The sequence below is a fragment of the Brachyhypopomus gauderio genome, chromosome 14, assembly GCF_052324685.1.
Source record: "Brachyhypopomus gauderio isolate BG-103 chromosome 14, BGAUD_0.2, whole genome shotgun sequence".
Taxonomy (NCBI): Eukaryota; Metazoa; Chordata; class Actinopteri; order Gymnotiformes; family Hypopomidae; genus Brachyhypopomus; species Brachyhypopomus gauderio.
Genome location: NC_135224.1, coordinates 13890090 through 13915443, shown reverse-complemented (window position 1 = coordinate 13915443; position 25354 = coordinate 13890090). Strand labels below are relative to the sequence as shown.

The 25354-nt window shown below is 38.4% G+C and overlaps 2 protein-coding genes across 2 annotated transcripts; one reads left to right on the top strand and one right to left on the bottom strand.

Annotated features, from left to right (window-relative positions):
* The first annotated feature begins 2001 nt into the window (after nucleotides 1-2001).
* LOC143475753 (protein lifeguard 1) lies at nucleotides 2002-6650 on the top strand. The gene is made up of 7 exons (XM_076973677.1): nucleotides 2002-2145; nucleotides 3131-3405; nucleotides 3648-3730; nucleotides 3828-4028; nucleotides 5189-5317; nucleotides 6024-6167; nucleotides 6356-6650. Exons 2-7 carry the CDS (start codon nucleotides 3132-3134, stop codon nucleotides 6506-6508), a joined length of 984 nt encoding a protein of 327 aa, XP_076829792.1. The 5' UTR covers nucleotides 2002-2145; nucleotide 3131; the 3' UTR covers nucleotides 6509-6650.
* A 35-nt stretch (nucleotides 6651-6685) lies between these two features.
* Nucleotides 6686-24249, bottom strand: parp2 (poly (ADP-ribose) polymerase 2). The gene is made up of 16 exons (XM_076973675.1): nucleotides 23936-24249; nucleotides 21250-21405; nucleotides 14222-14292; nucleotides 14050-14100; nucleotides 13838-13934; nucleotides 13393-13468; nucleotides 13204-13306; nucleotides 12840-12987; nucleotides 12282-12420; nucleotides 12081-12144; nucleotides 11229-11363; nucleotides 10418-10545; nucleotides 9691-9790; nucleotides 8411-8509; nucleotides 8200-8324; nucleotides 6686-7996 (listed from the first exon to the last, which is right to left on the bottom strand). The coding sequence occupies exons 1-16, from the start codon at nucleotides 24006-24008 to the stop codon at nucleotides 7837-7839; spliced, it is 1725 nt and encodes a 574-aa protein (XP_076829790.1). The 5' UTR covers nucleotides 24009-24249; the 3' UTR covers nucleotides 6686-7836.
* Between the last annotated feature and the right edge of the window lie 1105 nt (nucleotides 24250-25354).

The window sequence follows — 25354 nt, the reverse complement described above, 5'->3', positions numbered from 1 at the left end:
CTTGCCAGCATCAAGGCTTGTGTGCTTGAAATTTAGTAGGGTTAATGGGGCAGTTTAGTCTAAATGAATATCGCTTTGATGTCGGACATGATTTTCTCATTTCCTCCTTCTGTGGCAGCAACACTTTGTTCATGCCTCTAAAAGTGCAGTGACTTGTTTTGTCCTCAGGGGGCAGTATAACACTTGTCTGTTCCACTAAAAAACATTGCTTTCGCTCTGTGTAATTTTCAATCTGGACAAGAGAACGAGCTACAAAGATCAGCTTTTATGGTTATATTCTTCATAGTAGTATAGTATTCTGTAGGACAGTGCCTCAGAATTATCTTGACAATCGCAATGTTGGCTAATGCCCTCAGTTTGGCCTTTTTAGTATCCTGACAGAGTTCCTATTCTAACCAGGGGTTTGGCTAACTCTAAAGGAGGAATTTGTTGTTGGATTTTTTTTTTACTCGCATACTGTATATGAATATTACAGATTTAAATGTTCTGTTTCTTCCTGCCAGAAATTTCTTATTGATCTGTGCTTTCTAACAATGTTTCCGTTTTCCTGGGAGGGTAGAGTGTTAATAGACAATGGTAACTGTCAGCATGGTGTTTTCTGACACCCCCTGCCCTCCCCAAGCAGACAATCTGCCTTTACTCTGGTCCAGAACAATTAAGTATTTATTTATTAAAGTGTAAATGTGTATCACATTTTAATATGGCCTTGTCTTATTTGTTCATGACTGTTTCTATGCCCAGATTTTGTATGTCTGAAAAGTTTTTATATGTATTTTTTACAATAAATATGTTTTTGTGTGAGATCTTGTCTGTGTTGCTATTTGGGGGTACATAGCTATTTTACACATGTGCCACCAGAATAATGCCAGCTGGATGCCACAATAAACTATTCATGAAATAATTAGTTGTCCTTCACTCTGGTATGAGGTGGTGAATGTGCCTTAAGGCTGAGATTTGTTTCCTAATTTTAAACAAAAAGCTTCTAATGCTCCATTTTGTCCAGTGTATGTTTTATTTTCAACACCATATGATTTAGTTTAGTTTGTCATACTGTTTCTTAAGATATGAAATTCAGTACCATGTCTGTGGTTCAGTTTCCACATTGAGGTTGAGTAAAAGAGGAAATTGGGCATACTGCTTTCGCTTCTTTTAGGCTTGACGCAATTAAGTACATTTACATTTTTTGTCACCTAATGGTGTACATTCAGTTTCTAATTGCATTGAAGCATCTGCCTTACCTCTACATCAAAAAGTATTGTGTGTGTAATTGTTTTCAAATATTGTCTGAGAACTAGGAAGAGTTCTAATAACCCTGGTGTATTTGGATGGTACACTGAAATGTAATGGCAATTCTAAGTTTGTAAATTGATGTGACTGATCTGTAGTAAAAAGTAAACAGTTTATTAAGCACTGACATTTCCAATACAAATGCTCTTAACCAGGGGCGATTTTAGGATCTGGTCTTTAGGGGTGCCCAGCCCCCAGTGCTCACAGAGGCACAATACCAAAGTATTGCGCAGGTGCAGAGCAAGGTTTTTGCATAATATAATATTTAAAAAATGTGTTGAGCCAGGGGGTGCTGAGCAACTTCACGGTGGTGCTCTAGCACCACTAAAAATACCCTAGCCTCGCCCCTGCTCTTAACTAATGATTCAATAGTCAGGTACGGTATTACTTTAGCCATCTTTTGTAGTTGCTTGCGACAGATTGCAATGAGGGTTATTGATGCAAAACTCCACATAACTCCAGAGAGGTCACTGTAATCAGAGATTCCAAGTAAGTAACTGCAGTGTACTTAGGTAAGACATGTAGATATTAATAGATGTATAGATGTAATAGATGTATTGAAGCACAACATTTCCAGACACTTAAAATGTTGTCTGTTAAACTCCAAAATGTTTGTATACTTAGAATATTTTACAAATAGAAGAACATGGCAGTTTCAGTTGCCCCATCAGTCTCTGAGAAGCTTGGTGCAATTCTCATGTTTCCCACATACAGGGTTTTATCAGCAGCGCAACAGGAAGTGAGCTTCTTTAGCCTGTGACAACTAAAACGTGACACTTAAAGTTGAGATTCACCTTTAAGATTTCAAGTGTGTGTTCATACCAGTGCTGCCTCAAAAACACAGATAAGGTTGATAAGGTAAGGGAACATTTTTATTGTAACTTTGAAAGTTTAGCCTTAGTAATATAAATATCCTGACAGCAGGACTTTCAGGAGAACATTCGTTACATTTCAAACAATTCCTGCATGTTAGATCAGTTTCACTACAAAATCAATACAGAGTGGTTTTAATTAGCACAATAGGTACAACTCGATCACTTACAAAAATGTATTGCCCAGTAAATATTTTTCCATGGTCACTGAGAAGACCTCTGGGGTGTAACCTTCTTTGGGATCAACAGTAACAGTATTTTGAACACTTTTCTCATATTACTGATCTAAAATGTTGTTTAGTAGTACAACATAGCCAGAAATTAAATGCAACAAAAAATGTGCTTTCTCTAATTATAATATATTTTTATATTTTCAAGTCACATAGCGTACTAATTATATTTCATGAGCCAATCGATACCAATGATATACTCCAGTTTCTCAACTAAGATTTTTTTAATGCAAATGAAGTTTAAATGCAAATTAATTAAAAATATTACCCATATAAAGGAAGTTAGGCCCATACCACATAGCTCATATCAATCAGTTAACTGCTTTAATGACATTAATTTAACTGTCTTTCTTCAAATCTTCAATCAGGTTTAGATTTTAAAATAAGTTTGAGGTACCAGTTCTTGTGAATCTGCCTGTGGGCAACCATATGTGTAACTGACATGTCGGATTTGTCAGTAGCTAGTTTATTGCTTTGATTCTTTGTACCTCAAGCCTGGAGTGATCATATCACAGTCCTCAACAATTCTTGCTTCCTTGGTCTTACCTAGTTCCAAATCCTCTTTAATTCGGACTCAAATGTCATGACAAAGTGGCCAGTTATATTATATCAGTTACATTAAGTGTTCAGATAATTAGCAGTGATTATAAAATCCATTATTGAAAACTGAATTTGAAATTCACATTTGGGCATCACTAAGCTTCCTCTTTTCCTGAACTATAACTCAACTCTGCTCTGCAGGATGACAGATTCACAGAAACAGCTGACACAGGAAGTGAAGAGTGACCCGAGCATGTATGATCCACCTCCCTACCCTGTTGGGGACACCCAGACTCAGCCACCTGCTCTGTACATGCCCCCTTCCTACCCTTATGGCCCTGCATTCCACCCCGCTTACCCTCCTGTACACGCAGGCACTGACTCTGGAAACCCTCCAGCCCCAGCGTACTCCCTGTACCAGGGTGGCTACACAACTGACACCCCACCCCCAGAGATCATGCCAGTGCCGAACCCAGGTATAAGCTTCTTCCATGCACAGGACATAAGGAAACGAAGGGAAAGAAGTATGTTTCCAATTGTTAAACATACGAAAAACTAAATGGAATACAAGACTAAATAGCATAATATGATAACATGGTTGGCATAAACCATAGTCATATTGGACAGACTTTGGCATAAAAGGTATGCAGTAAATGTTATGCATTAGTGCAATGTATCCAGACACTGGCGTTAATGGTATTTAACATCACTCAAACAGGAATTGAAAATCCAGAAGCTGGGACTTTTCTTGCAGCATCATCGTTTGATGACGACATTGTTCGACGGGCGTTCATCAGAAAGGTGTCTGCCAACCCAAAGCTAATCTGCCTTCTCCAGAAATAGTCGGAGTCGTGCATGGCTCAGCTGAGCGTGTGTTCCTCTCCGTGTACCTGTGCAGGTGTTCAGCGTGGTCACACTGCAGTTACTCTTCACCTTCTCTGTCGTGTGTGTCTTCACCTTCTCGGAAACGGTGAAAAGTGCAGTGCAGAAGAACCTGTGGATCTATGTCAGCTCCTACATTGTCTTCGCAGTGGTGACCATTTGCCTGAGCTTCTCCTCCTCCTTCAGCCGGTCATACCCCTGGAATATGATAGGGCTGGTAAGTGTGTGTATACAAAAGCAAACACAAAAACATTGAGTAGGCCTATGCATTAGAACAGGGGTGTCCAATCTATGGCCCGCGGGCCAACTGCGGCAAATCCTGAAAATACAATTGAATATGGCCCTCACAAGAAGCTTGAGCTCAACTCTGTTGCACTTCTCAGTTTCAACACTAGAAGGAGCCAGTCATGGAAACGGTGCTTCCCCACTAAAGTTAAGCAAATAAATTTTTTATCACGAGTCACCAGAAATGACAGCACTGAAAAAAATCTAAATATAAAGTGAATGTAGAAGATTTCAAACAAGGTGGAAAAGAAATCAACAGAAAGTGTATCTGTTTAATTTGCAATGAAGCTGTCGCTGTGATGAAAGTATAAATGTTCGTTGGCATTATGAGACCAAACATCAGTTTTACACCAGTCCGGAACGAACACAGAAAGTCTAGCAAATGGCAGCTAGCCTGCCAGCTCAACAACAGATTTTTTTAACATACTAACAAAATACAGGAAAACACCACAACTTCAAACTATGAAGTCACTAAACTTATTGCCAGCACGGCAAAACGTTCTTAGATGGTGATTTGATAAAGCAGTGCCTCATCAAAGTCACAGAAATAATGTGCCCGGAAATAGAGCAAGATTTCAGAACATGGATAACGTGAGCTTTGTAGTATTTTACATTTCACCAGAAGATGGCATACTATACTATACTATACTATAGGGGCAGATGGCAGTGTATACTACATTATACCTCCTCCCCCCCACCCGAAATGCCAGGCTGAATGGTTGGACATCCCTCCCTCTCCCCCACAAATTTTGTTCACCTCACCAAATCTGGCCCTCACTGCAAAAAGTTTGGACACCCCTGCATTAGCATAACCCTTGTGTGGAAAAAGTCACGCTTAAATCAGAGGTTTTGCCATTCTTTGTCGAGTTCTCATGTAACACATGCTACCCACATAAAGAAACGAACCCCACATGCAAACTTTTTTTTTCTTTTTGTTGTTTTTTATTCAACCAACGATATCCTTTGAGTATCAGTTAAGGCACGACCACACAAAAGTCAAATTTTTTTATCTTTTAATTGATCTGTTTTGTGAGTGTGTCTATGTTATTATGACAAGAAGGTATAAGTGTGGTTTTCTTTGTGTGTGCACAGTCTGTCGTGACTATGAGCTTGTCATACATGGTTGGGACTGTGGCATCCTTCCACAACACCACTGCTGTGGTTATTGCCATGGGTGCAACACTGGCCATCTCTTTCACCATCATCATCTTCTCTTCCCAGGTAAGATTTGCCACCACAAAAAGTTTATTTTGCCACATACCTTAGTGACAGATTATCCTTCTCTTTATTCTTTACTGTATACACAGACCCAGGGAATCAGCGCAGATTACTGGTTACCTCATTACTGATAGTTCAGCATTTCCTTGTTCAGAATGTTTAAAGTTCTGCATAACCTTGCTTCACCATTTCCTGCTGACCTCTTAAAGAACTTGTCACAGTATGGCCCCCTGCTCCTCCCTTGGTGGTGTGTCGGTGTGCATGAGAGCATCTGTCAATGTCAATGCCGTGGGTGTTTTGTGTTTGTGGCTGTGCTATGCGCATCACTTGTTGCTCGTAGTTTGGTTGTTTTTCTTTCTACAAAACTCTGAAATAATGTTGCAAAGGATTGTAGAAATGCAGGCTTTTTTTGTTTACTTTTTACTAAGCATTCTATTTTGTATTTTGTTTTCTGTATTTACCAATGGAAATGCTTATAATTATAATCTATTAAGCTATTATAATTTGAACTATTATAATCATATAACATATAAACACTGTTTAATCTGTTTTCATTTATTGTTTAAGTAATGTTAGGAGTTTGGATTCAAATGTATACACAAGAATTTAAGGGGGGACCTAGATGACGTGATGTGTCAGCAGCATTCTTTGATGTATGGTTCTTTGATGTGAACCAGCATTCTTTGATGTGTTGCCATTGTGATTTCAGACTCGTGTGGACTTCACCATATGTAATGGCATTCTCCTCATTCTGGCAATGGACCTGCTCATGTTTGGGTTCTTCAGTATATTCTACTATTCCCAAGCCCTGCAGATTTTGTATGGATGTCTGGGAGCATTGCTCTATGCACTGGTACAATTTTTACATCAACTGATTTATTCCTGTGACCTCCAATCTACCTTTAGTAGACAAACGCTTCCCAGTGATTGGCTTAAATGTCTCATCACAAATACAACAGCCTTTCACACATGCAAACACACTTACCTCTCTTACTCTTTCTTACATTTAATTTTTTTTAACCTTTTTCTTCCTCTCTGCAGTTTCTGGCAATAGACTGCCAGCTAGTGATGGGAAGGGAGAAGTATGGCCTGAGTCCGGAGGAATATGTCTTTGCAGCCTTAATCATCTACATGGACATCATCACCATCTTCCTGTATATCTTGATCCTTCTTGGAGGCAGCTCAAACAACTAGTCACAGCTACACCCAGCTTATTCGAAATGCTGTTGCAGCAAACCACCTGGTATCACATGGATCTTCAGAAGTGTACATAAGTGTTAAAATAAATAAATAAATAGATAAAAAGATACTTGCCATTTGCCACACTTGCTAGTTTTGACCCTTTAACTACTGAATGAATTTTAAATCTGCTTTTAGGTAATTCTGAATGATAGACTGTAGTATGAAAGTGCTTCTACACATAGAACTATAGTTGAAATAAGATGGTAATGTTATCCTTGCTGTTGCTTCTACATGTAAAACTAGTTGAAATATGAAATATGTAATCTTAACTGTTGATAATTTGCTGATGAGTGTTATCCTGTTTCTTCTACATGGTACACATGCTTTATATTTGAAATTCATTTAAATTAATGTTAAAAACTGCTACAACTATATGTAATACTATTATTATTATTAACACCCGTATATAATGAGAACAAGCCTCGATGTTTGATGCTTATGTTGCATTACATTTAGGCACAGTACTAGGCAACCGTTCAACCTTATACCTTGGGTGAGTAGATTTCACATAATGTACTGCAACATTAGTTCGAACAAAGGTCTAACAAATAGTTGCCAGATGAGGTCTCCAGGGAACTGATTTAACATCTACAACTAAAAAGTAAAAGTAATGTTACTCATTTTTGAATTATGAATATGAACAATCATGAATAAGAATGAATAAAGATAATTATTCATCACGTTTTTCAAAAGAATTAATTTCCAGTCATTTGTGTATTCACTACTGAATGTACTGAATGCCATTCATGAAATTAATCATCTATCAAAACAAACCCTACAATGTAACAAATGTAAGTGTACATATATGAGACTGCAAATGTGTATGTATAAAAAATTAAGTAATTCAACATTTAATGTACAGTGGAAGATTCTTCTGTTACGACACCATGTATTTTTTTGAATGATTGTGGTATAAATGGTCCATGCTTAAGTTTGACTGTGGCATAAAGCACAACATAGAGAATGTGCATCAGTACTTATTTGCTTGCTACCAATTATTATTAAAGCTGCAAAATATACCCCCAGACACACACAACCAAAAACTACAGCAAACAAAGTGAATACAATTTCTATTGCAAAAATATTTGCTCAAAAGGCATGTAACAATCTTCTAAAAGGGTAAACAATACAACATTTCATTATTCCAACTAACTAACTAACTAATTCATTCATTCTTCATATATAGCAATACTTGCATATTCATTTAAAGGACATACAAGTGCAGATCTTCATATACAAATCACTGATCCTACTTGCTTTTCCACAGTGTTAGAACAGCTTCACCACAGTGAAGAGTAGTTGAACTGGACTCGAAGTAGGTATCTCATATATGTTTGAGCTGGATTATACACAACATATTCATTGTAGAGGAGTGAGTAGTCTTGCCCCTGGTTCAATTTAACCTTTATGCAGGGACCCATGGGCATGGTGGCACCATTCCTGAGGAAAGAGAAAGCCAGATTGATCACAGTGATTCACAACCTGTTTTCTACTGTCCATCTAGCACTGCTCATCAGCTGAAAATCAAAGCCTGCCACCAGAATATTATGCACATTAATTCAAGGAGTCCAACCATTTCAGTGTCAGCCGCAACCGAAACCACACATGCTAACTACTACCTTAAAAATCAAGTTTAAACTTACAATATTTCTGAGTTCTTTGGGTCTGGGACAGTCTGTCCAAGGCCTTTGATGCTGTTCTTCCCAGAAGGAAGTTTATCGGCGTTGTAGTCAGCATCGAGCAGCTCATTGACATCACCCAGGGCAACCTGCAAGCACAGGACATGATTCTCAAACCCCAGGAACACATGAGGTTCAGGTTGTGCTAAAAAAACAAGCCACGTGACCAACATACCTCAGTTAGTAAGAGGAGTCCAATGTTGTTGTTCTGATTCGTGAAACAGTAATTGGCGCTCTTGGATGACATGTCGGCAAAGTAAATACCCTTGCCAAACTACAAAGAAAAAAGCAAGATGTAAACCAATCCAGGGAAAAATCAGTCCATACCAGCAGGAGACTGTGATGAAAAATGATCAGGAAATGCAAATCTAATTCTTATTTTTCTCCATATAAAACGCATCGTGCAGCCTGGGCCATAAGGCTTACAAACACCAAACTTGGCAGAAAGGTATAGTCCGTCAGCAGGACCACACTCAAGTACAGGGAGCCACATTGGCCTGATGGTGGCACTATATCACATCATTTATGTTTTGGTCCATATCACACACCATAACACATAGAAACGAAATTTCCAATGCATTCCGTTGCTCAAATCAAACAAAAATGCCTTTTTTGTTACAGTAATTTTCATTACATCCAATAAGCCTCTACGGCCTATATGTGCTTGAACCCGAGATCGCAGCTTGCGGCTATATCTGTTTATCACTTTGTTTACGAGGATGAGAGATTTCATTACTATGTTCACCTAGGCAGAGGTCATGTGTGTTTATGTTCAAATGAAACCAAGGGAGTGGGAAGAACAGCAACTTTAAATAATATTAACTGCCTAGCTTACCAGAAGCTGATTTTAGCAAATGCCACTCCAAAGGCTCTCATACCATCAAACAGGGCACTCATGGATGTAGTAGAACAGAATGGCCCTGGACTTACACCTGGCCAAGGAGGGTGGAGCTGCTGCTTTTACATCCTTGATTGGCATGATCACTGATTTGATTGAACACATGCAGGACCTTGTCCTGTCCAACCCAAGGATTCAAGGGTTCTTAGGGGGGTGAAGAAAGTGTCTGATGAGCACACTTATGCCATGGGTCTGGAGAACAGCAGATGTGTGCTTGATCAGACCCTGTGCTGTATGATGTTTCAATGCCTTGGTTTCAGGCAAAGTGAAAGCCCCTGTAGATAGCAATTATTTAAGGCTAACTACAGATGATTATGATCCTTATGGCAGTCCTTGTGTCATCATCCTTATTCACAGACCTTGTGTCCAACCCGATTGGGTACCTTATTGTAATCATTAAGATGAAGTAGCATTTTAATTCCTTTCCTCTGTGCCTCACAATAAAATTAAGTTGAAACCTCATTTATATACACATATGTAAATGTTCTAGATGTAGATGGGGATTTCCAGAAATTCCTTGACAACGACTAAATTAGTAGGATTGTGCCTCTACTCACCATATAGCCAGTGACAGGAGCCTCAGGTGGAGCCACTCTCAGACCATGGCTCAGGATGCCTACCCAGTTCGAGAGGCGAGATCCATGCCACAACAGTGTCCTTCAATCAACAAACGCACACATACTTTTTCAGAATTGAGTATCAAAAATATACTCAATGTAACAAATAAAACTACATGCATTTTCATCTTCAAAAATAATTAAAATGTCTATAACAAAATATACAAGTTGGGCCATTTATATGGATACATCTAAATCAAATGGCAATATTGATATTAACTTCCTGTTTGTGGTACATTAGTATATGGAAGGGGAGGAAACTTCTCAAGATGGGTGTCACCATTGGTGGCCATTTTGAAGCTGGATATTTTGGATCCAGCTTTAGTTTTTTTAATGGGAAGAGAGTCATGTGACATCAAACTTATTGCAAATTTTGCAATAAAAACTATGGTTTCCCATTGAAAAAACTAAAGTTGGATCCAAAATGTCCGACTTCAAAATGGCCACCATGGTTACCACCCATCTTGAAAAGTTTCCCCCTCCCATATACTAATGTGCCAAGTTAGTAAGTTAATATCACCAACCATTCCCATTTTATTTAGGTGTATCCATATAAATGGCCCACCCTGTACATAGGTTAATACCGTAATAACGTTTTGTCATTTAATTTTAGATTATGTTGCGAGGTCTAATAGAATAGACATTGCTGGATTTAAGGGACTAGTACCTGTTGTGCAAGTCGGAGCAGAATTTGGCTCTCTCTCCCTCTCTCTCCACTGAAAAGATGTCCAGGACCTTCATGGTGTAGTCACTGTGCGTGGGTGCATGAGTGGTCTGAAGGTACTTCTCAATCAGCTGACCAGAGACAGCCAACAAAGAGGAAAGAGCTTTACGTGGGTTCAGTACACAGAGAGAGAATCAGCAGACAGAACTACTGAAACATGATTTGACCTCACACATAGCCTCATTTTACAAACAGGTTTTGAGTCTTTCCCTTGCTAGTGGGTTTCAAATACAAGCAAGTCATTTTCTCCTAGTAACTGCAAAACCTTCTCTTCATTTATAATACACTAACAGTTACACCTCAATAAGGCAGTGCTGGAATACAGGCAGGTGAGGACATGAATCACACGCGCGCACGCACGCACGCACGCGCGCACACACACACACACACACACACACACACACACACACACACACACACACACACACACACACACACACACACACACACCTACACCTACACCTCATCCTGCACTAATATGGTGCCACTTTTGAGATTCAGTAACAGTTAGAGGAAGTGAAAGTCACACCTACCATATACACTGGAAGGTCATAAATTGTCAATGAATTGTCAATATCACTTTTGTTTCATTTTTAATTTCTTGTGTTGTGTCTTACATGCAAGTACATACTTTGTCTTATGGGCTGTTTTATGAAGCCATTACAAATACTTAACAACAAGTCTTGAATCTTGAGCAGTGAAACAGCCTCATTGACTCTTACACACAAGTGGATCCACTGAGAGCTGTGTGTACCTGGAACTCGTGGCTATCAGATGCCAGAGGCTGCAGTTGACACTGCAGGGAACGATACTGGCTGTCCAGAGGGTGTTCATCACTTTGGTAACTGGATTCAGCCATCTTTACTGCTATACGAATGTCACTCAGAGCCTGGGAAACAAACAGCAAGAGTGAGAAACAAACATTCTTGAACAGAAACAAAAACCATCCAAACACCATAAAATATAATATCTGAAATTCCAAGAGGCAATGTGACCAGCTGAACTTCCAAAGCCTTATTCAAATAGGACAGGTATTACATGGGGAGGTGAAGTAATGTCATTTTACTACAAGATACTGATTCACATAGGATAAGAGTGTGTGTGGCATCCTATAGTTCAGGTACCAGCCACCAACATTAAAATTGCACATCTGTCTCCCAGAAAAGGGTTTTTCTGGAGCCTGTAGTTGGTACGAAGGGTACAAAGAATCAACTGCACGATCAGAAAACAAAATAAATAATTACAATATGAAATGTTCATCAACATGATTACTACCTGCTGAATAAAATCTTAATGAACTTTCCAGTGTAAGGCTACACCTGAGGTAACAGGCCAGGAGTGAGAAAACTAAATGCCTCTGCGAGCACCTCCATACTAGCAAAAAACTATGATGGCATATTAAACACATGTTAACTCACATAGTATTAATATAACCTGGGGTTAATTTTATGGCTCATGTTACAGAAGGTAAAAAACATCATAATCTTTTGCACACAGTCTGTAAAAATGACTGACATGGTGGATTCGGATGGGACTGAAATCACTGAGAAACGCTGGTAGTGACTACATGTAAAACAAATCCAGTCAGCTTTTCTGTTTGTTTTACCTCTAGTAGTGCCACCTTCTCCTTGAGCTCCTGCTCCGTGCGGATAACAGGGGGTGTTCGCAAACTATAGGGACAGAGAGAGCGTTACAGGAAGCTAGACCCTGTATGTACATTTCAGCTCAGTGTAACCGAAAGCCATATCCAAGATATCTGTTACTATTCCACGGTGTGGCCTGATAGGGACAACATGACAACACGTACCCAAAGTCATGGGGGATGCGAGTGTAGAACTGATTACAGGCGTCTAGAAGCTCCTTGTTGCTGCCTTTTCTCTTCACACACTCCTCAATCCTTTTCAGCGAGGCATAGCCTGCTCGGATCTGCTCTGCTGTCAGTTTACCTGACATGGTAGACATGGTATCCTACTTACACCACGCTAACAGTTTAACTGAAAACGATATTTCTTTCCCTTTTATCAATTATTTTGTCTGCTTTATTATCGTTTGTCGTAGTACTTTTAGTAACATTTGTATTGTGGTCAGCGGTACTCATTTTGCAACTAGTACATAACACGTTGGAGCCAAACCAAAATGAGCATAGGCTGCTGCTGCTGAGCACTGGAATTATTGAAAATGTGTTTAAAACATCATATCACTGTTATTGAAACATTTTCTATCGCAATATATACTGATACTGAGTTATTGTCCAGCCCTATTGGAAATTATTATGCTCCACAATAAGCCAATTCAGGGTGAGCTTTCATGTATGCGCGCACACGCACGCACGCACGCACGCACACACGCACGCACACACACTAACCAAGAGGGGCTTTTTTTATGTCGAACTTCATTTCAAGCACACATTCCTCCATGGCTTTGATATCACAGATGAACTCGAGCAGAGAGTGCACCTTGCCATCCAACTGGGATGGTTTCCACTGGGCAGGAGTGGACTGCACTGCCTCCTCCTTCATCCAGATAAAACAACAAAAGAATTATATGGTAAGTGCTAAATATACCTTTCCAATTTGCCACATGGTCATTCTAAATGAGTCAATATGCACGTTCCACTGAAGGTAGGCAGTAAGGTCAAGAACAGCCAGAAGGGTGACTTGCAAGAAAGTCAGCAATATAAAAAAGTGTGAGAAAAAAATTTCCAAAAGTTTCAATTATTGCTTTCTTACTTTGTCATCAGCACTGTAGTCCATGAACACCATGTCATATTTTCCAGGAATTTTCTCAAATTTTGCACGACCTGCCCACTCATTCTTGGTCTTATCAAAGAATCTAAGCAACAAGAAGTTAAAAATGAATGCAAACTAACATCCAAATAATAGCAATTACTTTTAATTAAATCATTCAAATGTCCTCACTTCTTCTCAAAGACTGCTTTGGCTTGAGAAAGATCTGCTCCACAAGAAACTAGGCTGCTCTGCCCCACTTTTCCCACTGAGGAGAAAGAGAATGTCACCACGTGGTTAGTCTGACAAGATCATTAAGATGAGGGGTGTCATACTCGCACCCTGGAGGAGCTTAGAGTTTAGTTTGCAACAGTTGTCTGACTCCAAGACTCATTAGAGTTTCTGAGCTACTTTGACCAAAATGCCATATTAAAGGGACACAAAAATACACAAATAGATCCAATCACATATGTTTTTCAGCCATGTTCTAAGATGTCTGATTCAGTGCAAGAAGAGTTTGATCATACATTTTTGCATGAAATCAGTTTTGTTTATTTAAAATGTAAAAGTGGCCTTCATGATCAAACCCGTCTGATTTGGATCAACACCACCTTCGCCCATGAGCTCCTGTGCCTACCTCTCCCCCACCTCATCCACACACTGTAGGCCTTTGCACCATTGTCCTGAAGAAGCTGGATGAGGTAGTACTTGTTGTTGTTGTTCTGGAGATTTGTCTGAAACACAGCAGATTGAGTACGGTTAAGTATAACAGAGTAAAACTCAAGCGTTACCTCAACTCTGGTACTCATGAGCAGCTGATGCGAACATCTCCAGTACTCCAGGAGTCACCTGGTTTAGCATGACGTCGTAAATGTCATTTCCCTGAGCATAGACGTGGGCCTGTGGAAGAAAGTGGAAAGGAGTTAGAGCATCAGAGAAATCTAAGTCAACAACAAGTAGGGGTGGAAAGACAGTCATCTTATTTGTTCCTATTAACTAGCATCTGTAGTTTGAGAGTTACCTTTCCCAACTTGGCCTTGCATTCTGAATCTACCGGAGCCTTTCCCTTCATGACCACTGTCTTCACAACATCTGCGTGACAAAAACAGGAGATTTGAGCTCCAATAAGCATTGATAAAAGATGCATCTTTTTAAATATTTATTATTATTACTGATTATTATTATTTATCTTTTAATATTCTCATTATACTTTATAATAATAATAATAATAATCTTTATTTGTATAACACCTTTCATACATACATGAGACTCAAAGTGCTTTACAGTATAAATAAAAAGAAACATTAAAAGGAGATAAGACAAAAAGACAAAAAGAAAATGTTAAAAGAAATTAAAGATAAAAATATTAAAATAACATAAAAAGTAAAAAAGTAAAGTAAATAAGATAATAAAAAGTAAAGTAAATAAGATAAAACTATTAAGATAGAGTTTCTTAACTAAAAGCGGATCTAAACAGGAATGTTTTGAGACTGCTCTTAAAACTGCAGGGATGAAATGCCTCTGAGCTCTTCAGGAAGAGAATTCCAGAGCTTTGGGCCATAGTGGCTAAAAGCACCCTCACCAATCTTTAATCGGCTTTTAGGAATCACCAGTAGATTACTGTTTGAAGACCTGAGAGACCTGACTGGAACATATCTAACCATCATTTCACTCAGGTAAAGAGGGGCAAGAACATGAAGACATTTAAAAACCATGACTAGAACCTTAAAATCTATTCTAAAGCTGACAGGTAACCAGTGCAATGAGTGGAGTGCAGGTGTAATATGATCTCTCTTTCTCCTGCGGGTCAGAACCCTTGCAGCCGCGTTCTGAACTCGCTGTAGGTGCGAAATAGAGCTCTTTGGAAGAGCAGATAGAACAGCGTTACAATAATCTAGCCTTGATGTGATAAATGCATGGACAAGTTTTTCACTGTCAGCAGGAGAGAGCATATCTCGGACCTTAGCGATGTTTCGAAGATGAACGTAAGCTGTCTTGCATGTAGTCATGATGTGTGATTTGAAGCTGAGCTCATTATTAAAGGTGACGCCCAGGTTCTTAACACATTGTCTGGCATTCAGATTCATTTGATTTAAATAAGTCTGGACATCATACCTTTGTGAATCACTGCCAAGAACAAGAACCTCTGTCTTCTGTTTATTTAACTGCAGAGAATTGTCAGACATCCATGTCTGTATATCATCTATGCAGTCAAACAGTGAGCAAATTGATTTTAGGGCTTTAGGTTCTAGCGAAATATAAAGTTGAGTGTCATCTGCATATTGATGATAACTAATACCATGTTTATTAATGATGTGTGTAACGGAAGCATATATAGGTTGAATAGTAACGGCCCAAGAATTGATCCTTGGGGGACGCCACAAGTTATTTTTTGACGTGTGGAGGAAGAGGTACCTAGGTTAGGTACGATCTAAACCAGTCTAAGACTAAGCCACTAAGGCCTACCCAGCTCTGTAGTCAATCAAGAAGTATTTCATGATCAACGGTGTCAAAAGTGGCGCTTAAATCTAGCAGAAAAAGGACTGAGAATTTGCCTGTATCCTTATTCAATCTCAAGTCATTTACTACCTTAACTAGGGCTGTTTCAGTGCTGTGGAGAGCTCTGAAACGAGATTGAAAAGTGTCATTTATTTGATTTACTTTGACATAGTCATTCAACTGGATTGACGCTACTTTTTCAATTATTTTGCTAAGAAAGGAAAGGTTAGATATAGGTCGATAATTATTAAGAATTGTGGGATCAAGATTTCTGTTCTTTAATAGTGGTTTAACCATTGCAGTTTTAAGAATTTTAGGGAATTCACCCAATTGCAGAGACTGATTAACAATCGTTAGAACTTCATTTGCTAATGAGCTCAGAACCTCATTAGGGATTTTAATATTGATTTATTAAATCCAAAGGGATATAAAAAAACAACTGACTTCATAAATACACTATATAGTAATAGTTTATTCCCTGTAATTATAAAACCAACCAGAATAACTACAGACACTGCAACACTAATTGATAACATATGGACAAACAAAATTGAGGATAGAATAATTGGCGGGCTGTTCATAATAGATATTAGTGATCACCTTCCCGTCTTTGCAGTCTTTCAGAACATGTTTATAGTTAAAAAAGAACACAGGACAAAAACTTATAAATTAGTTAGACATAGAACTCCAGAAACTATTACAGCTCTCAAGGAGGACTTAATGAAACAAGATTGGACAGAAGTATATAAAAATAATGATCCAGATAAGGCATATGGGGTTTTTCTGTCCATACTAACAGGGTTTTATGAAAAAAATTGTCCTTTAAAAAAAATCAAAGTAAGGAACAAATTTGAAGGCAAGCCATGGATAACAAAGGGAATTGCAAATGCATGTAAAAAGAAAAACTTATTATATAATAGATTCTTAAAGCAAAGAACAAAAGAAGCCGAATATAAATATAAGAGGTACAAAAATAAATTAGTAAGTATTATTAGAGTTAGCAAGAAGGATTACTATCAGAAAGTACTAGAGCAGTGTAGGAATAATATGCAAGGAATTTGGAAAGTACTAAATAGCATAATTAGGAAAAATGATGGAAAAACAAGTAACCCTAAGTATTTTGTGAAAGACAACCAAACAATTGTAAATAAAGCAAAAGAAATTTCAAATGAATTTAATGATTATTTTGCTAATGTAGGATATAATTTAGCAAGGGAGATTGTGGAACCTAAAATAAAGGATGGAATAGCATATGACATAATTACTAAAAACCCTCACTCCATTTTTATCAGGGGAACAGAAGAAAATGAAATACTTGAAATCATAAATAAATGTAAAAATAAAAAGTCTGCTGATTACAACGATATGGATATGACATTGGTGAAAAACATTATAAAATGCATAGTGAAACCTTTTACACATATTTGTAATCAGTCACTGCAGACAGGCATTTTTCCTAATAAAATGAAAATAGCCAAAATTATTCCTATCTACAAAAATGGTGATAGACATCAATTTTCTAATTATAGACCAGTTTCTCTTCTACCTCAGTTTTCAAAAATTTTAGAAAAACTATTTGTTCATAGACTCGATGAATTTCTAGAAAAGCACAACCTATTGAGTGATCATCAATATGGTTTTAGAGAAAATAGGTCCACTTCAATGGCAGTAATGCAACAAGTAGAAGACATAGCTACAGCAATAGATAATAAGGAATATACAGTTGGAGTTTTTATAGACCTAAAAAAAGCATTTGACACAATTGATCATGATATATTGTTAAAAAAACTGGAAAGATATGGAATGAGAGGGGTAGCATACTCATGGCTCAAAAGTTATTTAGGCAATAGATATCAATATGTGCAAATAGGGAATAGTAAATCTGACTTATTGAATGTTACTTGTGGTATTCCTCAAGGTTCAGTGTTGGGGCCTAAACTGTTCATATTATATGTAAATGACATTTGTAAAGTCTCAAATCTACTAAAAACTGTATTATTTGCTGATGATACACATTTATATTGTTCTGGGGAAAATCTGGAATGGCTTCTGAATACAGTAGGAAGAGAATTAAGTACTATAAAGAGATGGTTCGACATTAATAAGCTATCATTGAATCTAACTAAAACAAAGTTTATGATATTTGGTAACCGAGAAATTAGAACTGAGGTAAAACTTAGTATAGATGATGTTGAAATTGAAAGAGTGTACGAAAATAAATTTTTGGGGGTGATAATAGATAATAAATTATGTTGGAAACCACACATAAATAATGTAAAAACTAAAATGGCCAGAACTATTGCAATACTGTATAAAACCAAACATATTTTAAATCAAAATTCACTATATATACTGTACTGTTCTCTAATAGTTCCATACATGACCTATTGTGTGGAGATATGGGGAAATGCATATAAAACGAACACACATCCAATTTTCATGCTGCAGAAAAAAGCAATACGAATTATCAACCAAGCAGGATATTATGAATCAACCAATAAACTGTTTCTTAAAAAACATGCTCTAAAATTTCATGATATAGTTGATTTACATATTGCACAGATAATGTATAAGGCGGAAAAAAATTCTCTTCCTAACAGTATACAAAAGTTATTTGAAATCAGAGACAACACATATGAACTTAGGGAAACAAGTAGATTTAAAAAAATAAGAGCAAGGACTAATATAAAAAATAGATGTGTATCGGTCAGGGGGTTAACTTTATGGAATAGTTGCAGTAAGGAAATGAAAATGTGTAGTTCAGTAAGTAAATTCAAAAAAATGTACAAGAGTAAAATAGTAAATTCTTATAAACTTGTACAGTGATTATATACTGATTCATTTATTTATTATATATTTAATCTTATTTTGTGACTTGGCTTTGATATACAAATTGTGAGAATGGCTTAATGTAAAAAGGGTAGGTAAAATAAGCTACAAGCTTCAACCTATACCTTTTCGGTTATATGTATTTTGCTGACAGGTTTATTTATAACTGAGGTGTGTTGTTGTTTTGATTGTTTTGTTGGTATATATATATTCTTTTTGATTGTGGAGCACATAACCGAAATAAAAATTTTTCAAACTTTCAAAGTTTTCAAACTTCAAACCTGCTTGAAAAAGCATGTTGGTAAAGGGTCCAGTTCACAAGTATAGGATTTTAGTGATGAGATCACATCAAGTAGTGTTACCATGTCAACTTCTTGGAAATAAGACATATTAAAGTTAGGCTGAGTAACTGATGTAAGGGTTGATGGTCTATTAGTGCTTGTTGCTATGTTCTGCCTTATACTAGTAATCTTGTCCCTAAAAAATATAGCAAACTCCTCACATTTTTCAACTGAAACAGTCTCAGGGAAGCCACAGGAGGTGGGGTTTACTTTAGGCACATTATACATTAGGTTCAGTTCATAAGCATAACATTAGCTTCTATTGTTGTATGGACAAAATCTAATTTTATATATCTGTTAATCCTGATGATTCCCAGACACTTAACAAAATTTAGGATTGCATAAAGGACACAAAAAACTAGATGGTGACTTTCTTCTTCTGAAGATCGAGGTGCTACTGCTTGGTCCCAAAGCTGCAACTTATCTGATACTACTTTTGGATTTTCACTAACTCTCAAAACTGTTATTGACTCTGATGTCTCATTTGACACTAAAACATTACCAAACCTGCTTGCTTCCATTTACATATTACTAAACTAAAACTTATACTTTCCTCATCGGACATCAGCAGAAACATTAGCCCATGTTTTAATTTAATCAAGATTGGATTATTCCAGTTATTTTTAACTGTTCTAAATGCTCTAAAATGCTGTTCTAAATGCTCTAAAAACAATTAAATAAACTCTAACTCTATACAAACTCTATCTTGTATACAACGGAACAACTGCAGCCCTTACAAGGGCTAGAAAATTTGTTCTTTCAGCTCTGTACTGACTCACAGTTTAGTTTCTTCTAAACTTTAAAATACTCTTGTTGGCATGTAACATGCTAAATGGTCTGGCCCCAAGTGTATCAGAGTAACTCAGTATATGCTTTAACCCACCTTGCCTTCAGGGTTTCTCTTAGTTCTTAGAATTAGAGAAATAAGCTGGGGGGAACAGACTTCTTGTATAAAGCTCCTCACTTATGAAACAGTCTTCCAGTTTTCATTTGGGACTCGGACACACTCCCAATTTTAAAATCTAGGTCAAATATTTATTTGCTAATTTTAGCAAATGGTTAGCTTTGAGTGTATAAAGGTGCTTTGTGCCCCTGGTCATAGCATTTTCTGGTAATCTGAGGTATCGAGACATTGTTGTCCATCCACTTCATACTTGCGTTTTCGATGATGGTGTAGGACCTACACCATCATCAAAAACGCAAGTATGAAGTGGATGGACAACAATGTCTCAGAGAGCCCTTAAGACTGTGGTCAACCACGCCCTTTTTAGTTATGCTGCTGCAAACAAACCTGACAGAGTAGTTTGTTATGAATATGGATATTCATTGCTCATCTTCACAGACCTACATTCTTCTTATTTGCATGTTGCTGTGGAGCTTATGCTAACACTGGACTTGATCTGCTCATCAATGACAAATTAAAAGCACAAGACCAGAAAAAGTTCCAATACAGCCAGTATATAAACTGATACTGTTATATCTATCCAGCAACTCCATTGAAACCAGTGGATGCAGAAGCAGCTTGCCTACTATAGACCTAGTGGAGTAGCTGAGACACCCACATGTACTCTGGCTATTTGGACTAAACACAATGTAATAGAGCATGGACTATTAGATGGGCTGCCCAATGGAGGATGGGTTCCTACAATTTTCAATAATTATATTCAATATCTTAATTACTGCAATTTCGTTTATTTATTCAAGTTAGGATTGGTGACTGGCCTGTTAATATAACTACAATATGGCAGTAGCAATAAAAATACAAATAAAATGTATGTCATCTATAACAATGGAAAAACAACCAAAAGCTTTTACTCTGTCCTTCCAATTGCCTGGCCAAATCTTCAGCTAAAGTTTGTTTCAACAAATTAAATTAGTAAAAGCAAATCAGTTCATATGCCATAACGGCCCAATATATTTCACACTTTTTTAACCATAATTGGTTTCATAGTGCAAAATGCTAATGTTTATTGGACAAAGACATTTTTCAGTGGAAGAGTTGCAAACCACACTACTCTATGGCAAAAAAATGACCTGTAGTGAATAAACTAGAAACTGCATGTTAATAAGACAGGAATTGTACAATTAGGTTTTGCTGCTCCTTGCTGACCGGACCAAACCATCAGGAGGTCTGCATATAGCTCAGGGGCCATATGTTTTGCACCCCTGTTCTGGGTAAATAGGAATGATAACAGATTAAACAAATTCAGTGAGGCTTCCATAATGTTCCATTTGAAAACCTGTTGATATTTAGCCAATAGAAAAATCACTGCATGAGATAATGCATCAGCTCTAGATGTTGATGAAATGTTAATATTAAATCACTAAAGCACATCATATTATGATACATACATAAACAAACACACACACACACACACACCTTTACTGTCCACTTCCACAGTTGGTTTAGTCTTGTTCTTCTGGCTCCGCCCTGCACCACGCCTCTTCTTGGCAACTGGAACCTCTACCTCCTGTTCTTCCTTAACCTGAGCAGCAGCGGCCGTCCCACTCGGCCCATCATCTCCATTTAGACCCTCTGTGAGGAGAAAGGTCAATGCATATATATGTGTGTTTCCCCACAGCTGAAACTGATATGGAAATTGATACTTGTATATGGGACACATGCTTATATTACTGTAGTGGTACTGTGACCTGAAAAGCTCCGCTGCTGCAGTACAAACAAATAAGTCATTAAGTCCAGGATTTGCATCAATTCCTGAATTTAATTTTAAAATAAAAGTGCATAGTAGACAATGTACATAGGTCATGTCACCTCTACAGCTAAAACCTTCAAAAACACTCAAACATATATATTCTCAAAGGACATTCAATTCTAATCTGTTAACCAGGGAAAGGGCAATTTTGGGGGACTATAGGGCACACAACATTATGGGTGACGTACCAGAGTTCAAAAGAGGACAAATTGTTGATGCACATTTTGCTGGCGCATCTGTGACCAAGATAGCAAGTTTTTGTGATGTATCAAGAGCCACGGTGTCCAGGTTAATGTCAGCATACCACCAAGAACAACAAATCACATCCAACAAGATTAACTGTGGAGCAAGAGGAAGCTGTCTGAAAGGGATGTTCGGGTTCTAACTCAGACTGTATCCAAAAAATATAAAACCACGGCTGCCCAAATCACAGCAGAATTAAATGTGCACCTCAACTGTCCCATTTCCACCAAAACTGTCCGTCGGGACCTCCACAGGGTCAATATACACGGCCGGGCTGCTATAGCCAAACCTTTGGTCACTCGTGCCAATGTCAAACGTCGGTTTCAGTGGTGAAAGGAGTGCAAATCTTGGGCTCTGGACAATGTGAAACATATTGTTCTCTGATGAGTCCACCTTTACTGTTTTCCCCACATCCAGGAGAGTTACAGTGTGGAGAAGCCCCAAAGAAGCGAACCACCCAGACTGTTGCCCAGAGTGAATCATGGGGGTGGATCAGTGATGGTTTGGGCTGCCATATCATGACATTCCCTTGGCCCAATACTTGTGCTAGATGGGCACTTCACTGGCAAGGACTACCAAACCATTCTGGAGGACCATGTGCCTCCAATGAAGGCAGTGCCATGTATCAGGATGACAATGCACCAATACACACAGCAAGACTGGCGAAAGATTGGTTTGATTAACATGAAAGTGAAGTTGAACATCTCCCATGGCCTCCACAGTCACCAGATCTAAATATTATTGAGACACTTTGGGGTGTTTTGGAGGAGCGAGTCAGGCAACGTTTTCCTCCACCAGCATCACGTAGTGACCTGCAAGAAGAATGGCTTAAAATCCCTATGACCACTGTGCAGGACTTGTATGTGTCATTCCCAGGACGAAGGGAGGCCCTACACCAGGGATGGGCAACTTCCATGACAAAGGGGGCCAAAATTTTTTCAGCACTATTATTGGAGGGCCACATGACCATGCACTTCAAATAATTGGATATGAAAGACACTACAAATTATTCTCAATAAGAACACATTTTAAATGAATTCAGATCTGTATGTTTATTGCACCAACATACATCTATTTTCTGTATATAAATGCATTAACATGTCCTTAATAAGCAACAAAGACAAAACATTTGCTTAATAAAAAAGTGCAAAAAGGAATTTGAACTGAATTTGAACTTCATATCAAAGAAGTGTAACGCGTAGCGCGCTGCGGAGCAATGAGGCGGATACAAACGCTGAGAAGAGCGAGATTTAATAAGGGGAATTCCATAGGCGAAGTCGTTTGTACAGGCACGGGTCAAAACGGGAGAGCCGTCCAAGTGGTCAACAGGACAGGCAGGAGTCGTAACAGAAACAAACGGAGACGGAAAATACCAGAACAGCGATGACAGAGATAATCCACAAAAACGAACAAACCACAAATAACCGACAACGGGCGAAACACAGAGATACAAGTACACAGGACTAAACTAGACACAACTGAACACAATGACGACACGTGTGTGGCAGACATAGGGAAACCAGGACACGCAGGGCGGGATAACCGGGCAAGGAACACCGACACGGGAGAGGGGGGCGTAGCCCTACGTGACAAGAACAAAAAAGTCCTGTTCTATCGTTTTCTTTTAATTATTAAATTATTATTGATCTATTTGCGGGCCGCACTGAGTGAGGACGAGGGCCTTGTGCAGCCCGCGGGCCGCCAGTTGCCCATCCCTGCCCTACACCCTACTAATACATTATTATGGTATAAAACCAGGTGTTTCAGTTTCACTGTCCAACCAATGTGTCTTACCAAAGTATCCTGCAGATGCTAACCTGTAATGTTCAAACTCAAAAAGTATCAACCAAAATATGTAAATGCAGAATACAGTTCAAGAGTCGCACACACCAAATAATTTAACTAACTACTTAGCATATATATCAGCTGTCCAATCTTATTATTGAGGACATAAAATACCATATAAATAGTGCAGCTTTGTTGATGGGGTCTTTATTAGTAGTTAGCGCCGTGATTGGTTTCTGAACTAAAACATGGCGCATAAAATGATTAATTTCTTATGTTTACATTAGTAGATATATCTAACGAACGCTAGATAGACGACATTACCTGTTTTCAACGGGACGTCCTCGCTCAATGAATTTTCTTCGGATTTGATCCGGTTGCTCCTTGTTCGTCGCATGCCGTAATAAAAAAACTATCCTGATGGTATTACTGTGTTGTTTCTTTGCCCTATAATCGAAAACCATATACTAATCAATATAATATAGTAAACTACGTACTTCAACCTAGATATATTGCAACTGCTAGAACGGAGCGGTCAATAATCTGTTTGGCGCCACATCGCACGGGTGTGCAGTCTCCCTGCGTGTTTCCAGTCGGAATTATTTTGGTGACGGACCCTCTGTTGTACAGATGAACATGTGACCATGAACCGTCCCAGTTGGATGGCAAGGTGCACTCTCTGCTCGAGTTCATCTGCGATATCAAAGCCATGGAGGAATGTGAGGATCTCTCTTCTGCCTTTATGCAAAAAGTCGCTCGCTCGTGTTTTTTGCGAATTCAAACATGTCCTATATTTATAATCGTTTATATGGAAACAATGGCTGAGTAGGGTCTCATAAACCCATATCTGAAAGCTTCGTGCTGATTTAAATATGTTATCTAGACGAATGACGAAAACAAGCTGTTCATATTTTAGAGCACATTCACATGATGTACAGAACTAGTATAATTGCAAAGGCATTTTAATACAGAAAATGCAATCTTGGCCACGTATATAAACTCCACTACCATTGAGCACTGGAGATAAAAAGATGAAGCTAAATAAAGTCTGTGTGTAGAAAAGAGTGGGAGGAGAGTAGTCTGAATCCCGTCAGCTTTTCTGTTTGTTTTACCTCTAGTAGTGCCACCTTCTCCTTGAGCTCCTGCTCCGTGCGGATAACGGGGGGGGGGGGGGGGTTCGCAAACTATAGGGACAGAGAGAGCATCACAGGAAGCTAGACCCTGTATGTACATTTCAGCTCAGTGTAACCCAAAGCCATATCCAAGATATCTGTTACTATTCCACGGTGTGGCCTGATAGGGACAACATATACCCAAAGTCATGGGGGATACAAGTTTAGAACTGATTACAGGCGTCTAGAAGCTCCTTGTTGCTGCCTTTTCTCTTCACACACTCCTCAATCCTTTTCAGCGAGGCATAGCCTGCTCGGATCTGCTCTGCTGTCAGTTTACCTAACATGGTAGACATGGTATCCTACTTACACAATGCTACAGTTTAACTGAAAATGCTATTTCTTTCCCTTTTATCAATTATTTTGTCTGCTTTATTATCGTTTGTCGTAGTACTTTTAGTAATATTTGTATTGTGGTCAGCGGTACTCATTTTGCAGCTAGTATGTGACACGTTGGAGCCAAACCAAAATGAGCGTATGCTGCTGAGCACTGGTTGTGTGCACGTGGTGGACGTCATCGATCACTGAAAGCAATGAACAGCAGCACCCTGTTATGAACATTGTAATGTTG

Coding starts and splice junctions, on each gene's coding strand:
- LOC143475753 (XM_076973677.1), top strand. CDS start 3,132: ATGACAGATTCACAGAAACAGCTGACACAGGAAGTGAAGAGTGACCCG. Junction 3,406..3,647: donor CATGCCAGTGCCGAACCCAG/GTATAAGCTTCT, acceptor TCACTCAAACAG/GAATTGAAAATCCAGAAGCT. Junction 3,731..3,827: donor GACGGGCGTTCATCAGAAAG/GTGTCTGCCAAC, acceptor GTACCTGTGCAG/GTGTTCAGCGTGGTCACACT.
- parp2 (XM_076973675.1), bottom strand. CDS start 24,008: ATGCGACGAACAAGGAGCAACCGGATCAAATCCGAAGAAAATTCATTG. Junction 14,101..14,221: donor GCAAGGCCAAGTTGGGAAAG/GTAACTCTCAAA, acceptor TTTCTTCCACAG/GCCCACGTCTATGCTCAGGG. Junction 12,421..12,839: donor CATAAAAAAAGCCCCTCTTG/GTTAGTGTGTGT, acceptor CTACCATGTCAG/GTAAACTGACAGCAGAGCAG.